The 23,261-nt window shown below is 34.4% G+C and overlaps 1 protein-coding gene across 1 annotated transcript; it reads left to right on the top strand.

Moving 5' to 3' along the window:
• Positions 1-7,300: 7,300 nt before the first annotated feature.
• LOC106874885 (uncharacterized) lies at positions 7,301-17,168 on the top strand. Its single transcript, XM_014922794.3, has 2 exons — positions 7,301-8,118; positions 10,626-17,168. The coding sequence occupies exon 2, from the start codon at positions 10,657-10,659 to the stop codon at positions 17,032-17,034; it is 6,378 nt and encodes a 2,125-aa protein (XP_014778280.2). The 5' UTR covers positions 7,301-8,118; positions 10,626-10,656; the 3' UTR covers positions 17,035-17,168.
• Positions 17,169-23,261: the final 6,093 nt, after the last annotated feature.

A 23,261-nucleotide genomic window follows, 5' to 3' on the forward strand; every position in this document is an offset into this window, starting at 1 on the left:
TTCATACTTGCCTTTGTTGAACAGCTGACAGAAAATTTGTTTATTCATGAATTAAGGAAGTTATGCTATGGTTCTCGTTAAGTAAAAGAAATAATCAGTTATTTCATAATGACATAATTATTTATCCCCAAAAAATAAATAAAAATGTTTATAATTATATAATTTTAGTGAAAAGTAAAGTGTGCATAATTATAAATTAAAAGTGTTTTTAGAATAATTCAATTGACCAATCAATCAAACAAACAAACAACCAACCAACTTACTAACCAACCAATCAACCAATTGCTTTTGAATATAGAGAAATAATAATTGTTCACTTGGAACCAATGAAAGAATGGTCGAAATTACTCTGGAGAAGGTGAAGTGGTGAAAGTAATTTAATTTTTGCAAATAAATATAAACTCTTCAAAATCAGACAAAAACGAAAACTTTTATAACAATAAACTTTCTTTGGTATTAATCTTACTACTAAAACTATTCTAAGATGTTCAACTTCAATTGAAGGCAATTGAAATTAAGGCCTTGAAGGGATTTATGATTGCATATACATATAACTACATACATACATACATGCACACACACACACACAAACATATATATTATATGCAAATATATATATATATGTATACACGCATGTGTATATATTTACATATATATATATATATATATATATATATATATATATATATATATATATATATACATATATATACAAATATATACATACATATAAATATATACATATATATATGTATGTATATATATATATGAATGTATGTATATATATGTGTGTATATATATATATATGTATGTATGTATGATATATACATACATACATTCATACATACACACATACATACATACATACATACATACATACATACATATATATATATATATATATATATATATATATATATATATATATATATATATATATATATATATATATATATATATATATATATATATATATAAAGGATTCAAAGCAGGAAAAATGTCAACTGTTTTTTTAGACTGCTCCCTTCATTAAAAGCTTTTGCATTTAACAAACTTATTATCATAAATTGCATTGTAAACGCTCTCTCTCTCTCTCTCTCTCTCCTAGTTGAAGTGATTTTATTCAACAAAAAATATACACCCAATTATGATATATAAAGCTTTTGATTAAAGTAATGAAATACAGGATATTGTATAGAGAATTTCAAGGTACCCTAGCAAAAATATCTTAATTATAGTTTTCTGTATGAAATAATACCTTGAAAATATATTTCTCTGAAAATTGTTTTGTTATTTCTCAAAGAAAAAAAGAAAAAATCTACAAATCAGGAAAGAGATATTATTTTTTAATCTGAGAAAATAATCTGAATTATGTTTAGAAAGAAACAGTCATGCTTCTGTGTATGTGTGTGTATACATGAGTGTAAATGTGTGTGTATGAACGAGTGCATGTGTGCATGCATGTGTATGAGTGTACGTGCAAGCAATGTGCGCGAATGTGCTTGACAGATGAAAAAAAAAAAGGTTGAAGTTGCAGCCTCAACTGATAAAAGATATAAGATAGATTTTCAGGTATATCATAATTAGATATCAAATATCAAAAGCTCTTGGTTTCACAGAAAAAAAAAGCAAAAATAAAAAAGACAAAACAAAACAAAAAAAAATGACATTGAAATATAGACATTGAAATTTTATGTTTGTGATCTTTACTTCGTTCATTTGAGATCATCTAATGTTAGTAAAAAAAAAAATAAATAAATAAAAATAAAAATCTTAATGGAGCTATATAAGTTTGAGTGAAAAAGATGAAGAAAAGAAAACATGAATCTCAACTATTTATTAATACTTGTGAGCATTCCAAGGTGAAATAAAAATTATTTCTTTGCATTTTAATTCTTTTCTCCTTTTTTTAAAAAATAAATTTTGTTGAGATTTAAAAGAAATGAAAAAAAAAATAATAATAAACGAAAATTGTTGGTATTTGAAATTTGTTATATATTTACATTATTAGTTTCTGGAAAATAAAAAAAAAAATACATGAAACAATTGAAACTGTGTAAGAGTTTTGATTCCACAAAATGGCTTCTTTTTTAAAATGCATACTTGTCTTTCTTAAATGGTGATTGGACCAATCTATTGGCATTTCATTCTTGTGTCCGAAACAACAGAATAACTGATCTCTCCCAAAATGTCTGTCGATATTCAGATCTGTTTACCTACCTACCTATCCATCTATCTATCTATCTATTTACCTGTGTGTCTGTCTGCCTCTCTCTCTCTCTAAGGAGTAATTAACAGTCGACAACTGAGGAGGGGTTAGACTTCTTATGGTATTTTGTCCAGTACTTGTCTCTCATTATGTGTTTACTTATTTTTCACTCATTGGCGATGTCATGCTCTTATTGTATATTTTTTGGTGCTTTGTCTTGCACTTATGTCTCATGTGTTCATGTATTTTTCACTTGTTGGAAATGTCCTGTACTTGATGTATTTTATATTTATATATATATGTATGTATGTATGTATGTAAGCTATGGACACACAAGAGGTGCAGTGGAATAATAGGAAGATTAGAGAAAGTAATTTTCATATGTCGAAGATGCACAGGAGCCATAAAAACTACAGTTACTCAAGAATTTGATTTTCTCAAATGCCCTGGAGGCGCTTTAGAGGTAGTGGACAATTTCTGCTACCTAGGGGACCAAATTAGTTGTAGGGGAGTATGTATGGAGAGTGTAATGGCTAAAATAAGAATAGAATGGAGGAAATTCAGAGAGCTTTTACCTCTGTTGGCAACCGAAAGTTTCTCTCTCTGAATGAAAGGAAGATTTTATGATGCATGTATGCAAACAGCAATTCTACATGGTAGTGAGACATGGACCCTGAATCCAGGGACATACGAAGGCTTTAGAGGAATGAGACTAGAATTTTCCACATGGTGTGTGATGTTAGTGTACATGTGCAATAGAATGCTAGTGTAGTGAGAGAGAAGTTAGGCATAAGGATATAAGAGGAATTAGATGCAGTGTGCAAGAGATAAGACTGCACTGGTTTGGTAATGTGATGCAGGTGGATGCTGACAGCTCCATAAAGAAATGTCAACCTCTAAAAGTGGATGTCACTTGCACTGGAAACATTCCCAAAGACCATCGCATTTTGGGAGAACTTGTTTTCACATGTGGAACATTACATGGATTGTAGGCAAGCCACATGTTGATCTGGGTGTTATGCAACTGGTCCTGACAGAAGTTCTTTTCATTTGAGAAGAACTAGATCATCCCTTGCTCAGCAGGATGCCTCGTCTTGTTCACAAGCTTCTTTGCTTTCCTCAAGCAGTTCTCTTTGTCCATTGCACTTCTTCTACAAATGATAATGAAGGTCTTCATTCAGGGTCAGTTCCATGGTGATGATTCCAACACTCATCTCTTTCAGCAGAGCCCAGATTCCCTTGCTTGGATCTTCCATCACCTTGTCCTGCAGTGAATTCCAGTATGTGGATACAAGTTAGAATGCCTGCTGTGTCTCTTCCTGCTGGCCATGTCTTTGATGGCTCCGTTGCAGCAATCCATGTCACGCCTTACAGTGCTGATGTTTGCATTCTGATACCTGGTGTGAATCCTCAAGATACAGCTAAATCTTCTCCAATATTCAGAAGGCTTCCAGTCCTCCATGCCAACTAAAATTTTCTCAACTACAACTTTAATCTTTATGCTCCCCAATGCCATCGACTGTCCACCAATTGAATCAAGCTGTTCCTGAAAAAAAGGCGACATCAAAAATCGTCAAATTTAGCCCAAACACCTAAACACACACACATGCACATCATTAGTAAATCATAAATCTAAAAGTATATTCTAAGTTATAGACCAGCCATTAGAGTCTGATGAGACGTGTGTAAAGCTAAACACTTTATGGATGTGAAACCCTATGAACCAGCAATAACTAACATTCTCTAAATATATATATATTCTTTTATTCTTTTACTTGTTTCAGTCATTTGACTGTGGCCATGCTGGTGCCCTGCCTTTAGTTGAGCAAATCAACCCCAGGACTTATTCTTTGTAAGCCTAGTACTTATTCTATCGGTCACATTTGCCAAACCGCTAAGTTACGGGGACGTAAACACACCAGCATCAGTTGTCATGCGATGTTGGGGGGACAAACACAGACACACAAACATATACACACACATACATATATATATATATATATATATATATACAATGGGCTTCTTTCAGTTTCTGTCTACCAAATCCACTCACAAGGCTTTTGGTCGACCCGAGGCTCTATATATATATATATACAAACACACGCACACATATAACAATACATAAACACACATATATGTGTGTACACACATATGCACACACACACACACATCAGCAGCCACAGGATCATTTAATGTCCCTTTTCCATACTGGCATGGATTGGACAGTTCAACAGGAACATGATGAAGCAAAAAGACTGTACCAAGCTTCATAGTCTGTTTTGACATGGCCTCTACAGCTAGATGCTCTTCTAAATGTCAACCTCTGTACAGAAAGTACTGAGTACTTTTTACACTGCACCAACATCAGTGAAGTTACCAGGTAACTGGCAAACTCAGACAAGGTTGTTGTACTGAGAGGGAAGTGGGTTTGTGCCAAGTGATGACAGGTAAAACAATGATACAGGAACAAGAGTGTTGCAGTACGAGAGATACATGGTTAGTTCAGGTGGAAAAGAGAAATGGTGATGAAGATGGATCTGAGAGCATAACTCAAATTACAGGAAAGTAATTATAACAGAAGTGGTACAGAGGATCGAATGTGTGTGTATGTGTGTGTGTGAGAGAGAGAGAGAGAGATTGTGTGTGTATTTTTAGATCATTGATCAATATATCAGAAATTCCTGATTATGGCATATAACTAGTCAGAATGATTCACTTGGATTATTGCATTTAGAAATACTGATGACTCTTCAGACATAGCTTCTGTTATGCTGAAGTATACATAGACCTTGGCAGGCTCATGCTGATAAAAACAGCCAAAATGAAACAGTGAAAAATTATAACGTTTTTCTAGAAGAAAAGAGCAGTAGCTTCTTTTGGATGGATGTTTTCCATGGTTGACCTGTGTCAGTTGTGTGTGTACACATGTATGTTGTGTTCTCTGTCATGCATAGCAGGTTGGCACTGTCGTATTCTATTAGTCCTGGATGTTGTCAAATGACTGACTATGGAAGCATCTAGAGTGGCACACCAACAGAAGGCTGCATCAATTAAGGGATCTTGATTATGATGATGATACATGTATAAAGTAAAGGTAGTTACCTTCGCGAGTCATGCTGACTCTTAAGGGCTGGCTTCCCAGTTGCCATGGCATATAAATTCCCTACCTGGACAGGACGCCAGTCTGTCACAGGATTTCTCATTTTTGCCAGCTGAATGGACAGGAGCAAAGTAAAATGAAGTGTTTTGCTTAAGAACACAACACACTGCCTGGTCCAGGAATTGAAACCACAATCTTATGATCATGAATCTAACACTTTAATCGCTAAGCCACACACTTTCACATGATACATGTATGTTGCTGCCTCGTTCAGAAATGGGCATAACTACATTGCCAAGATGATTTTGAATGTTCTACAAAGAAGAAGTTATGTCATCCTACAACAAAGGCATGGCACACATACAGAAATATGTTGGAGCAATAGTGGATCCTTTTAAAGCGAGGCTTAATAATAAAAAATCCTCATTTAGAATCAAAGAGAGGTGCAATGTTGCATTAGACAATTATATTTGGCAATCAGAAAATCTTCAATGAAAAGTTTTGCCTTGCTTCAAACAAACATTCAAAATCTGAACATTTTCATGGACTAAACATAATTATGCATGAAGAAGCACTTTTCACAAATACATCTATAGACTGTCACCAAAAAATAAGCACAGGAGAGGCTGTGTGGTAAGAAGCTTGCTTCCCAACCACGTGGTTCCGGGTTCTTTTACTACAGCCTTGGGGCGACCAAAGCCTTGTGAGTGGATTTGGTAGATGGAAACTGAAAGAAGCCTGTCATATGTCTGTGTGTGTGTGTGTATCAGTTTGTCCCCCCACCATTGCTTGACAATTGATGCATGGCTGCAGTCAAATGACTGAAACAAGTAAAAGAATAAAAGAATAATCTGCTGGGAGCTCAGTTGCTGGATTCTGTGGATTTTTGTAATAAGAAACACTGCCAGGATGTTGACAGACTGGAAGGGACCACTGCTCGAAACTTTGATGAGAATGAAATGATATTCTGTGATATACATGTGGAACATTCTCAAATGTCTTGCTCTAGATTTTGGTATCCAATAGAAAGTGAACAAATAGGATAGGAGATATTGTCAGTTCCAGCATCTTTTACCTCAAATTCTTTCATCAGGAAACTACAGAGCAACATCTTGGCATTAAAAGACATACAATTAGATAAATGCCTTTTAAAACACAGCAAGAGATATTTGTAAGTAAAATTTCAATATATATATATACTATATAACAATATGATACAAGTGGACAATGTCTGTAGGGGATATGGGTATATGAGATATTCCTTTACTCTTTTACTTGTTTCAGTCATTTGATTGCGGCCATGCTGGGGCACCACCTTTAGTCAAGCAATTCGACCCCAGGACTTATTCTTTGTAAGCCTAGTACTTATTCTATCGGTCTCTTTTGCCGAACCGCTACGTTATGGGGACGTAAACACACCAGCATCGGTTGTCAAGTGATGTTGGGGAGACAAACACAGACACAAACATATATATACATATACATATATATACATATACATATATACGATGGGCTTCTTTCAGTCGGCCCGAGGCTATAGCAGAAGAGACTTGCCCAATGTGCCACGCAGTGGGAATGAATCCAGGACCATGTGGTTGGTAAGCAAGGTACTTACCACACAGCCACTCCTGCATCTGGGAAAGTTTTCCTATTTTGTGTACATGCATAATGATCAACAAGTAAGATATGGGTTTTATTTGTGGAGTTGTGACTTATTTTGGTGATATTTATGATAAGACGACTAATCTGAATTTGCAAATATAAGGAAACGAAACTGCAGTCTGTGTGATATTTCTATTCTTATTAATCATATTTACATGTAATCATAATTATTTCTGTTTTATTCAGTTAAATAAAAATCTAGCTTGATAACTAAAATAATAAAACTTCTTACATCCATATTAAATTCAATTATACAGCCACTCTCTTTCATTATAGCGTAAGGGCAAAATTTCGAGGAGCATTCAAGTGTTTTAGCTGTGTGTATGTTGGGGATGGGTGACTTGCGAAAAAATACGGGAAGCATTGTATTAGATCTTAATAATAACGTTTCATTTTGTTTAGTAGCAGAATTATTTTGTAGATGCAACACACTCAAAATGCACAACAGTTGCAACGTATTTGATTATATCTAAAAATATCCCCAAACAAGCTGGCCGCAGTACGGTATCTTGCTAAAACAATTCCCCCGCAGCCGCAGGAAAAATTGATATCAATTACAGTTATAATCAGAAGTCGCTAGATTTTATACTAAGTCTATGATTTGCAATGTGTCAATTGCAGAGAATCATTATCTCACTTCGCTGCTTTTACCTATCGACTTGCCTGAAGTGGACTATTTTTTATGCTGAAACTATTTTAAGATTCACCGTGTAAACACGCATGCGTAATAATCGTTCAAAACAAACAAAAACCGGGAAGTTTAATGTATTTTTTAATTTCCTCCGATTATGTTTTTTTATTAATATCATCTTTTTTTAAAAACATATCTCAACTGAAGATCTTATCTAGATCCGAATAGCAAGCATAATGTACCAGTATATTGATATCAGAAAGAATAACAGACCAGTATATTCCTATCACAAACAGAGATCAAGAGGAAAACTCCTTCTTTGACGTATGCATTTCCTTATCGTTATTAACATTCTAAGTAATTGTACTTCAATACAATCAGTACAATTTAAGTAATCGTCATGTTCAGGAATTAGCGATTTCTGGCCACCGACAGTTGCTTTTATCGAATGTGATATCTAAAAACAAATTAAACAAAACAAAAACAAAAAAAAACTACCAAGGATTTCATTCAATTGTAAGTTAACTCCTTTTATTCTGAATGTAAGGTTATGTCCGTTAGGAATGTTTTTACAAACAATAAATTCATTAGAGAAAAGTGACTAATGATGTTTATGGTTAAATGGTTATTGTGCAACCCCGTTCGTCCTTGTTTCACTTTATATACAGGATTTTCAGTTCATACGATAACCACGTGCATAAATTTCACAGAAACATTCAAGATTTCTTATCATTTGTCTAAGGCCGTTCTCTCAATGTTTTCAACCCAAATAATGATTAGACGCATAAAAATAAATATATTTTATTTGCATCTGCTTTTACGTTGTCATCCTACACATTATGACAAACCCAAACAGCAAACAACCTCTTCTGGGTGTCTACATTCTTGATAAAATTCGGGATCAAGATGTTAACATGGGTCCTCTTCTTTCTACTTGGTGGTTGGAGTTTTTGGCTAATCATCGAAATGTATCTTTGTTGTGTCTTTTCCATAAGTATTTTCATGGTCATTGCTCTAATGAACCTTCTATTCCCCTTTTTATACCTGCTGCTACGCTCCAGCAGGCTGCCCAGCAAGTTGTCACGTGACACTGTCTAAATTTCCCGCTGCTAGGGTCCAGTAGGCAGCCTGAGCAGATTGTCACATGACACTGTTGATATTCTGTTCTTTGAGCTTTCTTTTGAATTTGTAGGCCTCTTCTTTTCCCTCTTACAGTGGCCTCAAGCCTTGTTTGGGACAAAATCGTATTAAAAAGCAAAACAAAGCAATTTCAAAAATCTTTTGAGATTATTGCAAGATGACACTAGAGCAGAGAACAAAGCAGTGTTAGGAAATTAAAATTAATTGCAGAGCTTTGATTAAAGAAGCTATTGCAGTATGCTCAAAAGAAGGAACTCTAGAATATGAATTTATCGAAAGTACTTGGAAACAGGTGAAGGTTGGTGACAGGAAAGGCATCCAGTCGTAGAAACTGGTTCAACAAATACTGTCCAACCTTTGCAAGTATGGAAGAGTGGATACTAAAATGATGATGATAATGATGTAAGATATTGTTATTTCATACAGTATGTACACAGCACAACAAGATCCAGGTATATAGTAAAAAAGGGAAACTCTTCATTTTCAGAAATCTTGAAATTTCTCAAGAGGAAGGATTAGTGGATGATGTATGAATAATGACAGCATTAGGTAAAGATCATTTCAAATGTAAAACTTCCAGAATGAAGAGATAAAATAATGTTTTATCTCTGCAACAAAGGTCTTTTTCTTTTTAAGCATTGTTCTGAAAATCTGTTCAAGTAAAGAAAGTACCACTAGACCTCAACGTAAACACAAACATCCAGTTGATTCTAAAACTATTTCATACTTCATGCAAAAATTTATATAAAAAAAAATTATTATTGAATCAATTAATACCAAGAAACTAAAAAGTAAGTCATGCATGCTAACATAAGGATTACGTATAAACAAAATGAAGAATTAGCATTCAGAACAGCTTCACTTCAGACAATATGAAACTCAGAAGTTTGTGGTGCTTCTTTGTTTCCAGTGTCTTATGAAAATGGAAGTAGCCCTGTGAATAGGAGATGTTATCCAGGTCAAAAGGTGAATTCAAATGATTTAATAGATCTACTCTCTTTAAGTAATTATTCTTACAAACTCTCGTTAACTTTCCTCTGTGACACTGACGCCACTGATTTAAGACTTTAGCATTTAACCCAGCCATATCTGGCCCTAATATGCCGCCCATTTTATGTTCTAACCAGCCAGATCCAGCCTATCACACCTACCATTCAATGCCATTATAGAATATTAGCAGAAAGACTGCCCTCCAGGCGCATATTCTTTTGGACACTCCATGTTGAATTGCAAAATTCTAATGTGATATTTGTGTAATAAAGAAATCAAACCAGAAATGCCATTAGAACAGCAAAAGTATTGGGAAAGTTACTGTTTGTTGATAAACTTTTTTGCTTTTTAAATGCAATTTACCCAATATTTCTGCTGTTCCTTGTGGCATTTCTGCGTTCGAAAATAAATTATCATTTTATTTGTATCTTACACACGTTTTGATGCTTATAAAAAGAAAAAATGTTAGTTTGTTTATATATGTATATAAACACGTAGTTGTGCTTTTAGCTTTATAGCATCTAAATTTGCAGATTAATTTGTTCGGAGGCAGTTTAGCTTAATGATATAGCACTCAGCCAGTCATTGAGGGATGTGGATTTGAGTCTCATGGCTGTTTGTTGACAAATTTTTCCATTTATAAAGAGTAATTTACCCAATATTTCTGCTGTTCTAACAGCAAGTTTGCATTTGAAAGTAAATTATCGTCTTTATTTGTATCTTACAATACACATTTCGACGCTTATAAAAAAAAAACAAATGTTAGTTTGTTTAAATTTATGAATATGTAGTTTTTTGTTCAGTTTTTTTTTTTTTCTGAATTTCTTTTTCCCTTATTTAAAAAATTTTAATGACATCTTGCTTTTATTCATTTTTTTTTTTTTTTCTTGCAGCTCCTTTTTTTCATTTCTTTTCATTTTAACCATGGTTGGAGTGAGAAGAACACCTAAATCAAGTAAGAAAATCACTAAAGAAACAAAAGAAGTAACTCCCCCCAAAAAATTATGTAAAGATACGGAAAACGAGAAACAAACTGAATGTTTGTTTTTAAAACCTGAGGTGAATTTTAATGATTCCATTGATTTTAAAACTCCTGAGAGGAAAATTGGTACAGGCAGATCTAGACTCCGTAACCAAATTGATTATGTGAGACTTAACGATCCTCACAAAAAGGAGTATTCTTTAATTAGAAAAAACACAAAACAAAATATATCAACAAACACTTCCCTCGAATCTGTAAGTGTAACTCATTCAGAAAGTTCCAAGAAACGTGCAAGAAAATCTTCCCAAACCAAAAATGAAGATTCACATTTGCAAAATGTTACACCATCTCCGAAACCTGAAAAAATTCATTTATCTCAGCCCAAATCTGTTAAATCTTCAAGTAAGCAACTTAAGGAGACCAAAAACAAAGTAAATTCTAAATCAAAGACCCCTGATTTTGATAAGAAGTTTCTTGAAGAAAAATCTTTATGTAATACCCTGAATCAACAAATTCCCAAGTCTAGATTGCCAAAAAATCAAAATTTGTCTGAATTGGTTCAAAGTTCAGATAATAACGCTTCTTTTTCTGGCCTCACAATCTACAAAAGTCCTTCTGACCCCTTGGAAATTGTGAAAAAAGGAAACTCTTCTTTCACTTCAGGTGAGCAGTCTGAAATATCTAATAGCTGTGGGACTTACTTACGAAATAGGAGAAAAATTAGTTATAAATTCAATATCAAAGAATCCAGAAAATATGTTCCTGCTGTTACATCTTCACATGTCCCTTCTATTACATCTTCTCATGTCTCCTCTGTTACATCTTCACATGTCCCCACCGAAACATCTTCATATGTCTCTGCTGTTACATCTTTATATGTCCCCATTGGAACATCTTCAAATGTCCCCTCTGCTACATTTTCATATGTCCCCTCTGTTACATCTTCTCATGTTTCCTCTGTTACATCTTCACATGTCTCCACTGAAGCATCTTCACATGTCTCCTCTGTTACATCCTCATATGTCCTTTCTGTTACATCTTCACATGACCCCTCTGTTACATCTTCACATGACCCCTCTGTTACATCTTCCCGTATCCCTTCTGTTACGTCTTCACATGTACCCTCTGTTGCATCTTCACATGTTCCATCTTTACATGTCTCCAATGGGACCTCTTCACATGTCTTTTCTCTTACATCTTCACATGTCCCCACCGAAGCAGATTCACACTTTTCTACAGCTACATCTCCCCTTGTTTATGCTATTACATCTCCAATTGCTTCCACAGAAACAGGATTTGACCATCAACAAAATAAACTGGAATTAGACAATGATTTTACTGAAGTACAAATGAAGATTTGTCCTGCATGCGAAGATGATTTTCCCCTTCTATTATTTGAAGAGCATGTACTACAATGTCTTAAGGAACAATTTCAGTCATCCAGCCACAAGCCATTTGACAATAAAACAAAACACAGCCAAATATCCCAAGATGAAATATTAGCCCAAAAGTTGCATGAAGAACTGAATGAAAATGCCTTGACAACTAATGACTCTCTAGAATCTGACAAAATTATGTGTTGTATATGTAAAACAGATTTGACCTGCTTGAATTCATTACACAGAACTCAGCATATCAACACATGTATTGACCAAACAGAAAATACAAAAGCTCCCCCTGACACTGTAACAGAATCCGTAGTCATTTGTCCTATGTGTGGGCTGCAATTTAAGTCTTTTTCTTTAAGAGAGCTGCATTTCAAAAGCTGTGGAAGGGATAAATTTATTGCACCTGGACAGCATATTGTTACTAATGTCCATGGTGAACCCAGCAGATTGACCACAAACAAAAGGCAGTCAAAGAATAGAAAAACATCCAAGTCTAAAAAAGCTCCTGATGATCAACTTGAGTTAGCGCTAGCCATGTCTAATTCTCTTCAAGAAGAACAAAACAAACAGGAAGAACAATTAAGCCGGTGTATCCAGAATATAAAAAAAGAAGTTTTGAAAGAGTTAAAAAATCAGAAAAACAAACAACTTCCATTGTTAGTTAGATTATCAGATGAAGAGCGCCAAGAATGCAATGCAGAAAAAGTTGCTAATATTATGAACGAAAATTTTGAAAATGTTTCCTTAAGTAAACGACATAAACATAGTTCCTTAGCTCCAACAGAACCTACCAATCTATGGTTAAAATCTTCACTAACTCAGGCAGATTCTTCAAAACTTCCATTCTATGTGAATTCATTGATGCCCCCCATTGAAATGGATGTTGTAAGTGTAGAAAATCGATTGAAATGTTTATCGAGAAACACTGAAAGTGTTATTAATCAAAATACAACTGATTCTGCTGATAAAGAAAATGATCAGCAACCAGTAGCACCAAGCCAAACTGCTCTCATCTTAGCTGAGCTGGCAGGTGACAATGAACCTGCTAATGATTCTATGCACACACCTGTCGAAGATGAGTCACCAAATGTTCAAAAAGAAATGAATGAAGAGTGTTCAACAGGTTTACTAACATCTTTAAGTTCAGACTTCTGTCAATTAGTCAACAACTCTAGTTTTAGTGATGTTCAGTTTATGACAGCTGATGGAACTAAAATTTTTGGGCATAAAATAATTCTTCAAATCAGATGTCCCAATATTTTAAACAGAATCTCTACTCATCTTGAGACACCCATTGTTCATCTGAGCGAAATATCTCATGATCTGTTAATAGTGTTTCTGAAGTATATTTATGCTGGGCAGTTAAATATAGATGAAACTCAAGCACACAACTTAAAGATGCTCTCCCAGGAGTTTGAAATGCCTGAATTATTTCATGCCTGTGAGAAAATGTTAAAAACCAGTGTAAATCATAACCAACAAAGTTCAGGTTTTTATCCATCTCCTTTAAAAACAGTTGATGATATGATTGATTATTTACTTGAAAGCTCAGATGAAGATGTTGAAAACAGAAATATTTGTCCAGAAAATCCAAGCTGTGATTATAAAATATTAGATATAGAGAAACAACCTCAAGATTCTCAGAATGATAACCAGTCTACTGTAACAAGAGATTCTGCCGAATTTCAAAATTCCACAAATACCTCTCCAAATGTTATCTCACCTTCTTCGAAAGTTTTGGGAAATTCATTAAATGGATATTCTGGTGATAATGGAAGCAATTTGGATTATTTGTCAAATGTGCCTGTCTCTTCTGAACTTGGAACATCTGCTCAGTTACCTGAAATAAACTGTGACAATCAGCCAAACAAACCACAATCTAATTACAATATTGATCATTTATCCACTGATAAAACTGACAACCCTTGTGATACTGTGATGACACTGCAAAAGTCTCCATCAGACTTAACATCCTCACAGAATACACCTCATTCACCAGAGACTGATAAAGGTTTTGAGTTAAATAAAAATGTGCTCCCGTCATTCACATCCACTTTGCCTGTTTCTACTAATTTAACTGATAACAGCAATAATAATTCTGAGAATAAAGAGCAATGCCAATTAGATAATGCTGAGTTAATTAAAGATTTTTCTCCAATTCCTTTTGAGGATGAATCTTTTAACAATTCTCTTGAGACTAAATCTTATTGTGATGATATCACAACACCTGAAAAGGACAACATTCATTACAACAGGGAAAACGTATTAAGTTTAAGTGATGATCTGTCGAATATGTCCAAAGAATTATTTAGTGATCATGAGCTAGAAACTGTAGAAAACAACAAAACCAGTATCCAGAATAGTTTTGATAACCAACAAGAGTTCACATCATCTCATCAAATAGTGGAAAATATATCTCCTTGCCACAAAGAAAATAAACCAGACATTTCAAACTATAACTTTTCTAGTCATGAAAATGTCTTCTTAATTAAAGACAGTGACGAAATAAATAATAGTCCAAATGTAGATAATACTGTTGCAGATGATCCAGTTTGTAGAATTATTTATACATCTCAGTCTTTGGCATCTAATGATGGATCAAACAAAGAACTTACTGTTCCTCTGTCTCTTTCTACAGAGACTAATTGTAATTTAGGAGAGAAATTTTGTTTTCTAAATTCTTCTGCTCCAGTTTTTCCGAAAACACAAGAAGTGAAGGACATAAATAAAAACCTGAATGAAGATCAACCAGAGACGTTTTCTCAAAACCAAAATAGAAAAAGGAAACAAAGTTCTCTGTCTTCTTCACCATTAAATAGGAAGAAAACTAAGAAAGAACTTGAAACGGAAGAGAACAGTCATTTGACTTTATATAATAGAAGTTCTCCAATTTTAAATTCAGACAATTCAAAGTTAGAAACAAGCAAAGAGGAGCCGTTTTCACCAATCAACTCATTAAATTCGTCTGTTAATTTATGTAATGACAATGGCAGCAATAAAGTGTACACAGTAAATTCTGAAACAAGTATTACTATAGTTGTTAATGACAGCTATGAAAATACACATCAGTATAAAAATGAGAGTGATCTTGATATAAGTAAGGAGACATATAGTGACATTTCTGAGATAAATAATCTGCAAATAAGCCCCAAACAACCTAATGATACTGAGTCAAATAGGGAATCCATTGAAAGTGCATCTCCTGAAAAGAATTCAAATTATGAAAATGATAGAGAAATATATGAAGAAAGTTTTACTGCTGATGATATGAATGAAACAACTTATGGAAAAGCCCACTTTAGTGTATTAAATAGTTTTATCCAGGATAATCCTGACTTGTATAAAAAAATACTCGAGTATGAGCCACTTGATTTTGATGTTTTGAAGAAAAGGCTTGGAGAATCTAAAATAAAATGTTCAAATAAGAAGCTACTTGAATATCTTGAGAATCAGTGTATAACATTTATTTTGAACAAAGATAAACGAAGTAGAAAATCTTGCTCACCACAGAAAAGAAAAACAGTTAAGGAAAAACTTAACACAGAGGCAAGTAGTAATTTAGAAACAATGGCAAAGGTGGAGGAATTATCAGAGAAATGTTCTTTAAATTCATCTTTTAATAACATTTCTGATGATTTATATAATTATGAAGACGGGAAAACTAAACAGTTTGACGATGATGTTACAAATGAAGAAGAAAGAGCAGATTTAAAGAAACTTTCCCCAAATGTCTCAAATGATTTCTGTTCCGCCAAAGAATACCAAATGGAAACATCTGAAAAACCGAAGAAGAAATTTGTATTCAAAAAGATTACAGCAAAATCCTCGATTTGCAGTTCAGCAGGAAACAAAACTGTGGATACTGGAACTTCTGACTGCCTTGTGAAATCGTTTACTGAACCATCAGCTTCTGATAAAAAAATTACAAACAATGAAAACCTTCAGTTAAATCATAATGCCACCAATGACGTCTGGGAACACTTTTGTGATGATTCTCTGGTAGCATTCTCCCCAATACCTTCACATTCCAGAGTCAATTTGGACTCCAGTAAAGATAAACTAGATTTATCTCCTGTAGCTGAACAAAATCTTGCTCACTCTTCATCACATGATTGTTCTTACACAAGTATTATAGAAGATGTAAAACAGATGTCCTGTCTGGGATCTGAATTAAATTGTTCTTTATCTGATTCATTTGAAAATATTGATCTGAAACCTAATCCTAATGCTAAATTTGAAACTCCAGCAAATGTTAACCATCAAACAAACTGTGGTGAAAAAGAGCAAAGTATTCTATCGCCCTTTACTCCAATGCCAGATTATGATAAAATGTCCACACCAGGCCTAAAAAAAGAGATGAAGAAATACGGGTGCAAAGCAAGACCTAAGAAAAATATGATCAAAGTTCTTAAAGACATCTTTATCAGAACTCATCAGTATAAAAGCGATAGCGAACAAGACACAAGTATGGACACAAATAATGAAATTTCTGAGACAAACAGATTCCAAATAAGCTCTCCAGAACCCAAGAATCCTCAGACAGATAAAGAATCAGCTGAGAGTATATCTCCTATAAATATTTCAAGTTTTGAAAATGATGGAGTGGTGATATATGAAGAAAATTATATTGCTAACGAGACAGAAGAAGTAACGAGTAGTCAACAGACGAATGGAGAAATACTTTTTAGTAAAGTAAATGATTTTATCCAGACTAATCCTGACTTCTATAGAAAAGTACTTATGTATGAACCTCTTGATTTTGATGTTTTGAAGAAAACTCTTGAAGAGTCCAATATAAAATGTCCTGCTAATAAACTGTTGGAATATCTTGATAACCAGTGTATAACGTTTGCTCTGAGTAAAGATAAACAATCTAAGAGGAAACCACACAGGGGGGGCACTGGCAGACCAAGAAAAGGAAAGAAAGTGTGATTTAGCTTTCATGAAAACAGTTTCTCATAAAACTTGTAAATTCTTCCACCACTTTTTTGTATTTATTTAATGTTTTTGGAATGTTGTTTAAGGAATGTATTAATTTTTGTATATAAACAAAGATTCCATATTAACTAACGTGACACTCTAATTTATTTACGTTTTTATTTTTTTACTTTTCAGAGTAAACAGGTCTAGAGATATATTTTTTTTTATTATTAAAAATTTATTATTAATGCTACTTCAAAATCAGCTCATCTGTTTTCTATTTACATACAAATACTTACATATATATATATATATACAGTTTCGTTACAATTGTGTTAAAGTATATTGTTGAAAATGTATTTTTAATATTACTTCCAATAAAATTTCAGTATTAAACACTGGTGATATGTTACGCTAAATGAATCATCACAAACCTAATTGTAGAATTAGAACATCACGGAGCCAAAGGAGACTTGATCGTTTTGGTTGCTTTAACATTTGTACAGCAGACACCAGGTATAAACCTAGGTTGTTCAATAAGCATCGTCCTCACAAATGGATAGGATTTACCATTATAATGGGAACCTTTAAGCCAGTGAACATTTTCTGATCTTTTGACAATGATGTTTATCTAAAATATAAATGGCAGTATACATGTGTGTGTATGTAGATAGATCATCATCATCATTGTGTAATGTCTGTTTTCCATGCTGGCATGGGTTGGATGGTTTGACAGGAGCTGCCCAGGCTCCCTGTCTGTTTTAGCATGGTTTCTACAGCTGGCTGCCCTTCCTAATACCAACCAGCACCCACAAGCCTGCTAGATTAGGAACGCTCAACTGGAGATGGCTGCAGGGCCCGTGGCTGTATGCCAGGACAGTTTTACTTATTTTGATGTGTCTTCTCAAGCACAGCAAACTGCCAAGAGTCTCATCTGTGATGCTCAACATCTGAAGATCTTTTCTCACTTCTTCATCTCATATTTTCCTGGGCCTACCCCTTCCACATGTTCCCTCCACAAATCTATAGCACATTATAACTGAAAGGCTTTGATTTCCAATACTCCAAACTACTCGTTTCCTCTCATCAGCTGGTAAATAAGTGTGTTGCCAATACAGGCTGAATGTTCAGTGAGCCATGCCAAATCTCCAGCCTCTAAATTGTCTCAACCCAACTCAAGGTGGCAAAGCATATTCGAAATGATTAATGTCTGCAGATGATGTTTTAATATGATAATAATTTCTAAGAGGCAACTCTGTCACACTAACCAGCTCATGATGTTAATCTATCTCTCTCCCTCCTTCCTTCTCCCCCTCTCTCTGAAGTGAATTGCATTTTAGATCCTGGTGCATCTCTTGCTTTAGGCTACTATTATATTTTCTTATGACCACTTGTGTATTTGGAAATCATTGAAATGGTCAGAGAAAAATGGTACAATATCTACAATGTGTGTGTGTGTCTGGGTTCAATTTTATCATTAACTAATCAATTAATTAATTAGTTAATTATTGATTAGTTTGTTGTAAACTTTGTCATTTTACTGTAGGTTTTATAGACACTCACACACACACACATATACATACATACATGTATATATATACATACATATATACATACATATATATATATATATATATATATATATATATATATATATATATATATATATATATAGTTTTAGGGAAAATAACCAAGTTTCAAGAACTCATCGATGAAAATCCACTATCACATATAGAAAAATTAATAATTAAAACCACAATAAATGAGTATAATATAAAACAAAGTAAATATCATAAGATAAAGATAATAAAATGACTACACGTGTTTCATAACTAATTTTCAAATAGAAAGGAAATTTAAATCGATTAAAATCAATTGAAATTATCGAAAATAAATTCTATTAAAAAATATACCTATTCGTCAGGTCGTAATTAGAACAATAATTAAAACAATAATTAAAATAAATAAATATATCAACCAACAATAAGTACCAAATGAATTTATATGAAATACTTATTTTATAAAGATAGAAAAATTATTAAAAATATCAAAATATCAAAATAATAAACATTCAATACTCATCCCTTCATCCATTATAATATATGCTAACATATATATTATATACAAAAACCAGCTTACATAAATTATCATTGTTTTAAATACAATTTGAACGAAGTATAAGTTTAAAATAATAATGAAGATAAAATTAGTACATATTTAAGCGGTGTAATAGTTAAAGCTATACTATTTAAAACTAAAAACGTTTATTTAATTATCATTAAAAATCAATTGAATAATAACAAATACAAGAATATTTATTTCTACAAACGTAGAAATAAAAATAAAAATATGAATGAAAGAATTAGGAAAGAAAAAAATTATTAAGAATAAAAGATTAAACTTTATATATATATATATATATATACAAGGTTTTAATTTAAAAACCTTTAACGATATTACAAACAATAAAGACTAATTATTAATCAAATATTATTAATCAAAAATAACCGAAAATATATAAACACTATTCAAATCGAAGTTCTAATATTATGTTGAAATGAAACTATAACTTCTAAATAATTTAGTATTAAATAAGTTATCTATTAAAAATAATCTTTAAACAACCAAATGAATAATATAAAAAACAAGAATATATACTATTTTCAAATAGTAGAAAATCTTTAGCAAAGTAAAAATAGTACTTTGCTAAAGATTTTCTACTATTTGAAAATAGTATATATTCTTGTTTTTTATATTATTCATAAAAATAGTACTTATCCATATTTTTCCATAATTCAAACTGATTCAGCACAGGTAACTGATTTACTAGGTATATATTGATTATCTGAACTGGAACTTCATGGGGGCGCCTGATTCAGCACAGGTAACTGATTTAGTAGGCTATATATTGATTATCTGAACTGGAACTTGATGGGGGCGCAGGATTCAGCACAGGTAACTGATTTAGTAGCTTATATATTGATTATCTGAACTGGACTTGATGAAGGCGCCGGATTCAGCGCAGGTAACCGATTTAGTAGCTTATATATTGATTATCTGAACTGGAACTTGATAGGGGCACCGGATTCAACACAGGTAACCGATTTCGTAGCTAATATATTGATTATCTGAACTGGAACTTGATGGCAACGCCGGATTCAGCAGAGGTAACCGATTTAGTAGCTAATATATTGATTATCTGAACTGGAACTTGATGGGGGCGCCGGATTCAGCACAGGTAACCGATTTAGTAGCTAATATATTGATTATCTGAACTGGAACTTGATGGGGGCGCCGGATTCAGCACAGGTAACCGATTTAGTAGCTAATATATTGATTATCTGAACTGGAACTTGATGGCAACGCCGGATTCAGCAGAGGTAACCGATTTAGTAGCTAATATATTGATTATCTGAACTGGAACTTGATGGGGGCGCCGGATTCAGCACAGATAACCGATTTAGTAACTGATATATTGATTATCTCAACATTTTCTGGATGGGGGCGCCAAATTCAGCACAGGTAACCGATTTAGTAGCTAATATATCGATCATCTGAAATTCTGCTCGATGGGGGCGCCAGATTCAGCACAGGTAACCGATTTAGTAGCTAATATATCGATTATCTTAAATTCTGCTCGATGGGGGTGCCGGATTCATCACAGGTAACCGATTTAGTAGCTAATATATCGATTAACTGAAATTCTGCTATATTGGGGGCCCCGGATTCAGCACAGGTAACCGATTTAGTAGCTAATATATTGATTATCCGAACTGGAACTTGATGGGGGCGACGGATTCAGCACAGGTAACCGATTTAGTAGCTAATATATTGATTATCTGAACTGGAAATTGATAGGGGCGCCGGATTCAGCACAGGTAACCGATTTAGTAGCTAATATATTGATTATCTGAACTGGAACTTGATGGCAACGCCAGATTCAGCACAGATAACCGATTTAGTAACTAATATATTGATTATCTGAACATTTTCTCGATGGGGGCGCCGGATTCAGCACAGGTAACCGATTTAGTCGCTAATATATTGATTATCTGAACTTTTTATGGATGGGGACGCCAAATTCAGCACAGGTAACCGATTTAGTAGCTAATATATCGATCATCTGAAATTCTGCTCGATGGGGCGCCGGATTCAGCACAGGTAACCGATTTAGTAGCTAATATATCGATTATCTGAAATTCTGCTCGTTGGGGGCGCCGGATTCAGCTCAGGTAACCGATTTAGTAGCTAATATATCGATTATCTGTAACTCTGCTCGATGGGGCTACCGGATTCAGCACAGGTAACCGATTTAGTAGCTAATATATTGATTATCTCAACTGGAACTTGATGGGGGCGCCGGATTCAGCAGAGGTAACCGATTTAGTAGCTAATATATTGATTATCTGAACTGGAACTTGATGGGGGCACCGGATTCAGCACAGGTAACCGATTTAGTAGCTAATATAGCGATTATCTGAAATGGAACTTGATGGGGGCGCCGGATTCAGCACAGGTAACCGATTTAGTAGCTAATATATTGATTATCTGAACTTTTCTCGATGGGGGCGCCGGATTCAGCACAGGTAACCGATTTAGTAGCTAATATAGCGATTATCTGAAATTCCGCTCGATGGGGTCCTCGGATTCAGCACAGGTAACCGATTTAGTAGCTAATATAGCGATTATCTGAAATTCTGCTCGATGGGGGCGCCAGATTCAGCACAGGTAACCGATTTAATAGCTAATATATCGATTATCTGAAATTCTGCTCGATGGGGGCGCCGGATTCAGCACAGGTAACCGATTTAGTAGCTAATATATCGATTATCTGAAATTCTGCTCGATGGGGGCGCCGGATTCAGCACAGGTAAGCGATTTAGTAGCTAATATATCGATTATCTGCAATTCTGCTCGATGGGGGCAATGGATTCAGCACAGGTAACCGATTTGGTAGCTAATATATCGATTATCTGAAATTCTGCTCGATGGGGCAGCCGGATTCAGCACAGGTAACCGATTTAGTAGCTAATATATCGATTATCTGAAATTCTGCTCGATGGGGGCAATGGATTCAGCACAGGTAACCGATTTGGTAGCTAATATATCGATTATCTGAAATTCTGCTCGATGGGGCCGCCGGATTCAGCACAGGTAACCGATTTAGTAGCTAATATATCGATTATCTGAAATTCTGCTCGATGGGGGCAATGGATTCAGCACAGGTAACCGATTTGGTAGCTAATATATCGATTATCTGTAACTCTGCTCGATGGGGCTACCGGATTCAGCACAGGTAACCGATTTAGTAGCTAATATATCGATTATCTGAAATTCTGCTCGATGGGGGCAATGGATTCAGCACAGGTAACCGATTTAGTAGCTAATATATCGATTATCTGAAATTCTGCTCTATGGGGCCAATGGATTCAGCACAGGTAACCGATTTAGTAGCTAATATATCGATTATCTGAAATTCTGCTCAATGGGGCCAATGGATTCAGCACAGGTAACCGATTTAGTAGCTAATATATTGATTATCTGAACTGGAACTTGATGGCAACGCCGGATTCAGCAGAGGTAACCGATTTAGTAGCTAATATATTGATTATCTCAACTGGAACTTGATGGGGGCGCCGGATTCAGCACAGGTAACCGATTTATTAGCTAATATATCGATTATCTGAAATTCTGCTCGATGGGGCCAATGGATTCAGCACAGTTAACCGATTTAGTAGCTTATATATTGATTATCTGAACTGAAAGTTGATGGGGGCACTGGATTCAACACAGGTAACCGATTTAGTAGCTAATATATTGATTATCTGAACTGGAACCTGATGGGGGCGCCGGATTCAGCACAGGTAACCGATTTAGTAGCTAATATATCGATTATCTGAAATTCTGCTCGATGGGGGCCCCGGATTCAGCACAGGTAACCGATTTAGTAGCTAATATATCGATTATCTGAAATTCTGCTCGATGGGGGCGCCGGATTCAGCACAGGTAACCGATTTAGTAGCTAATATATCGATTATTTGAAATTCTGCTCGCTGGGAGCGCCGGATTCAGCACAGGTAACCGATTTAGTAGCTAATATATCGATTATCTGAAATTCTGCTATGGGAGCGCCGGATTCAGCACAGGTAACCGATTTAGTAGCTAATATATCGATTATCTGAAATTCTGCTCGATGGGGGCGCCGGATTCAGCACAGGTAACCGATTTAGTAGCTAATA

Source organism: Octopus bimaculoides, chromosome 11 (assembly GCF_046866305.1).
Source record: "Octopus bimaculoides isolate indiv1 chromosome 11, ASM4686630v1, whole genome shotgun sequence".
Taxonomy (NCBI): domain Eukaryota; kingdom Metazoa; phylum Mollusca; class Cephalopoda; order Octopoda; family Octopodidae; genus Octopus; species Octopus bimaculoides.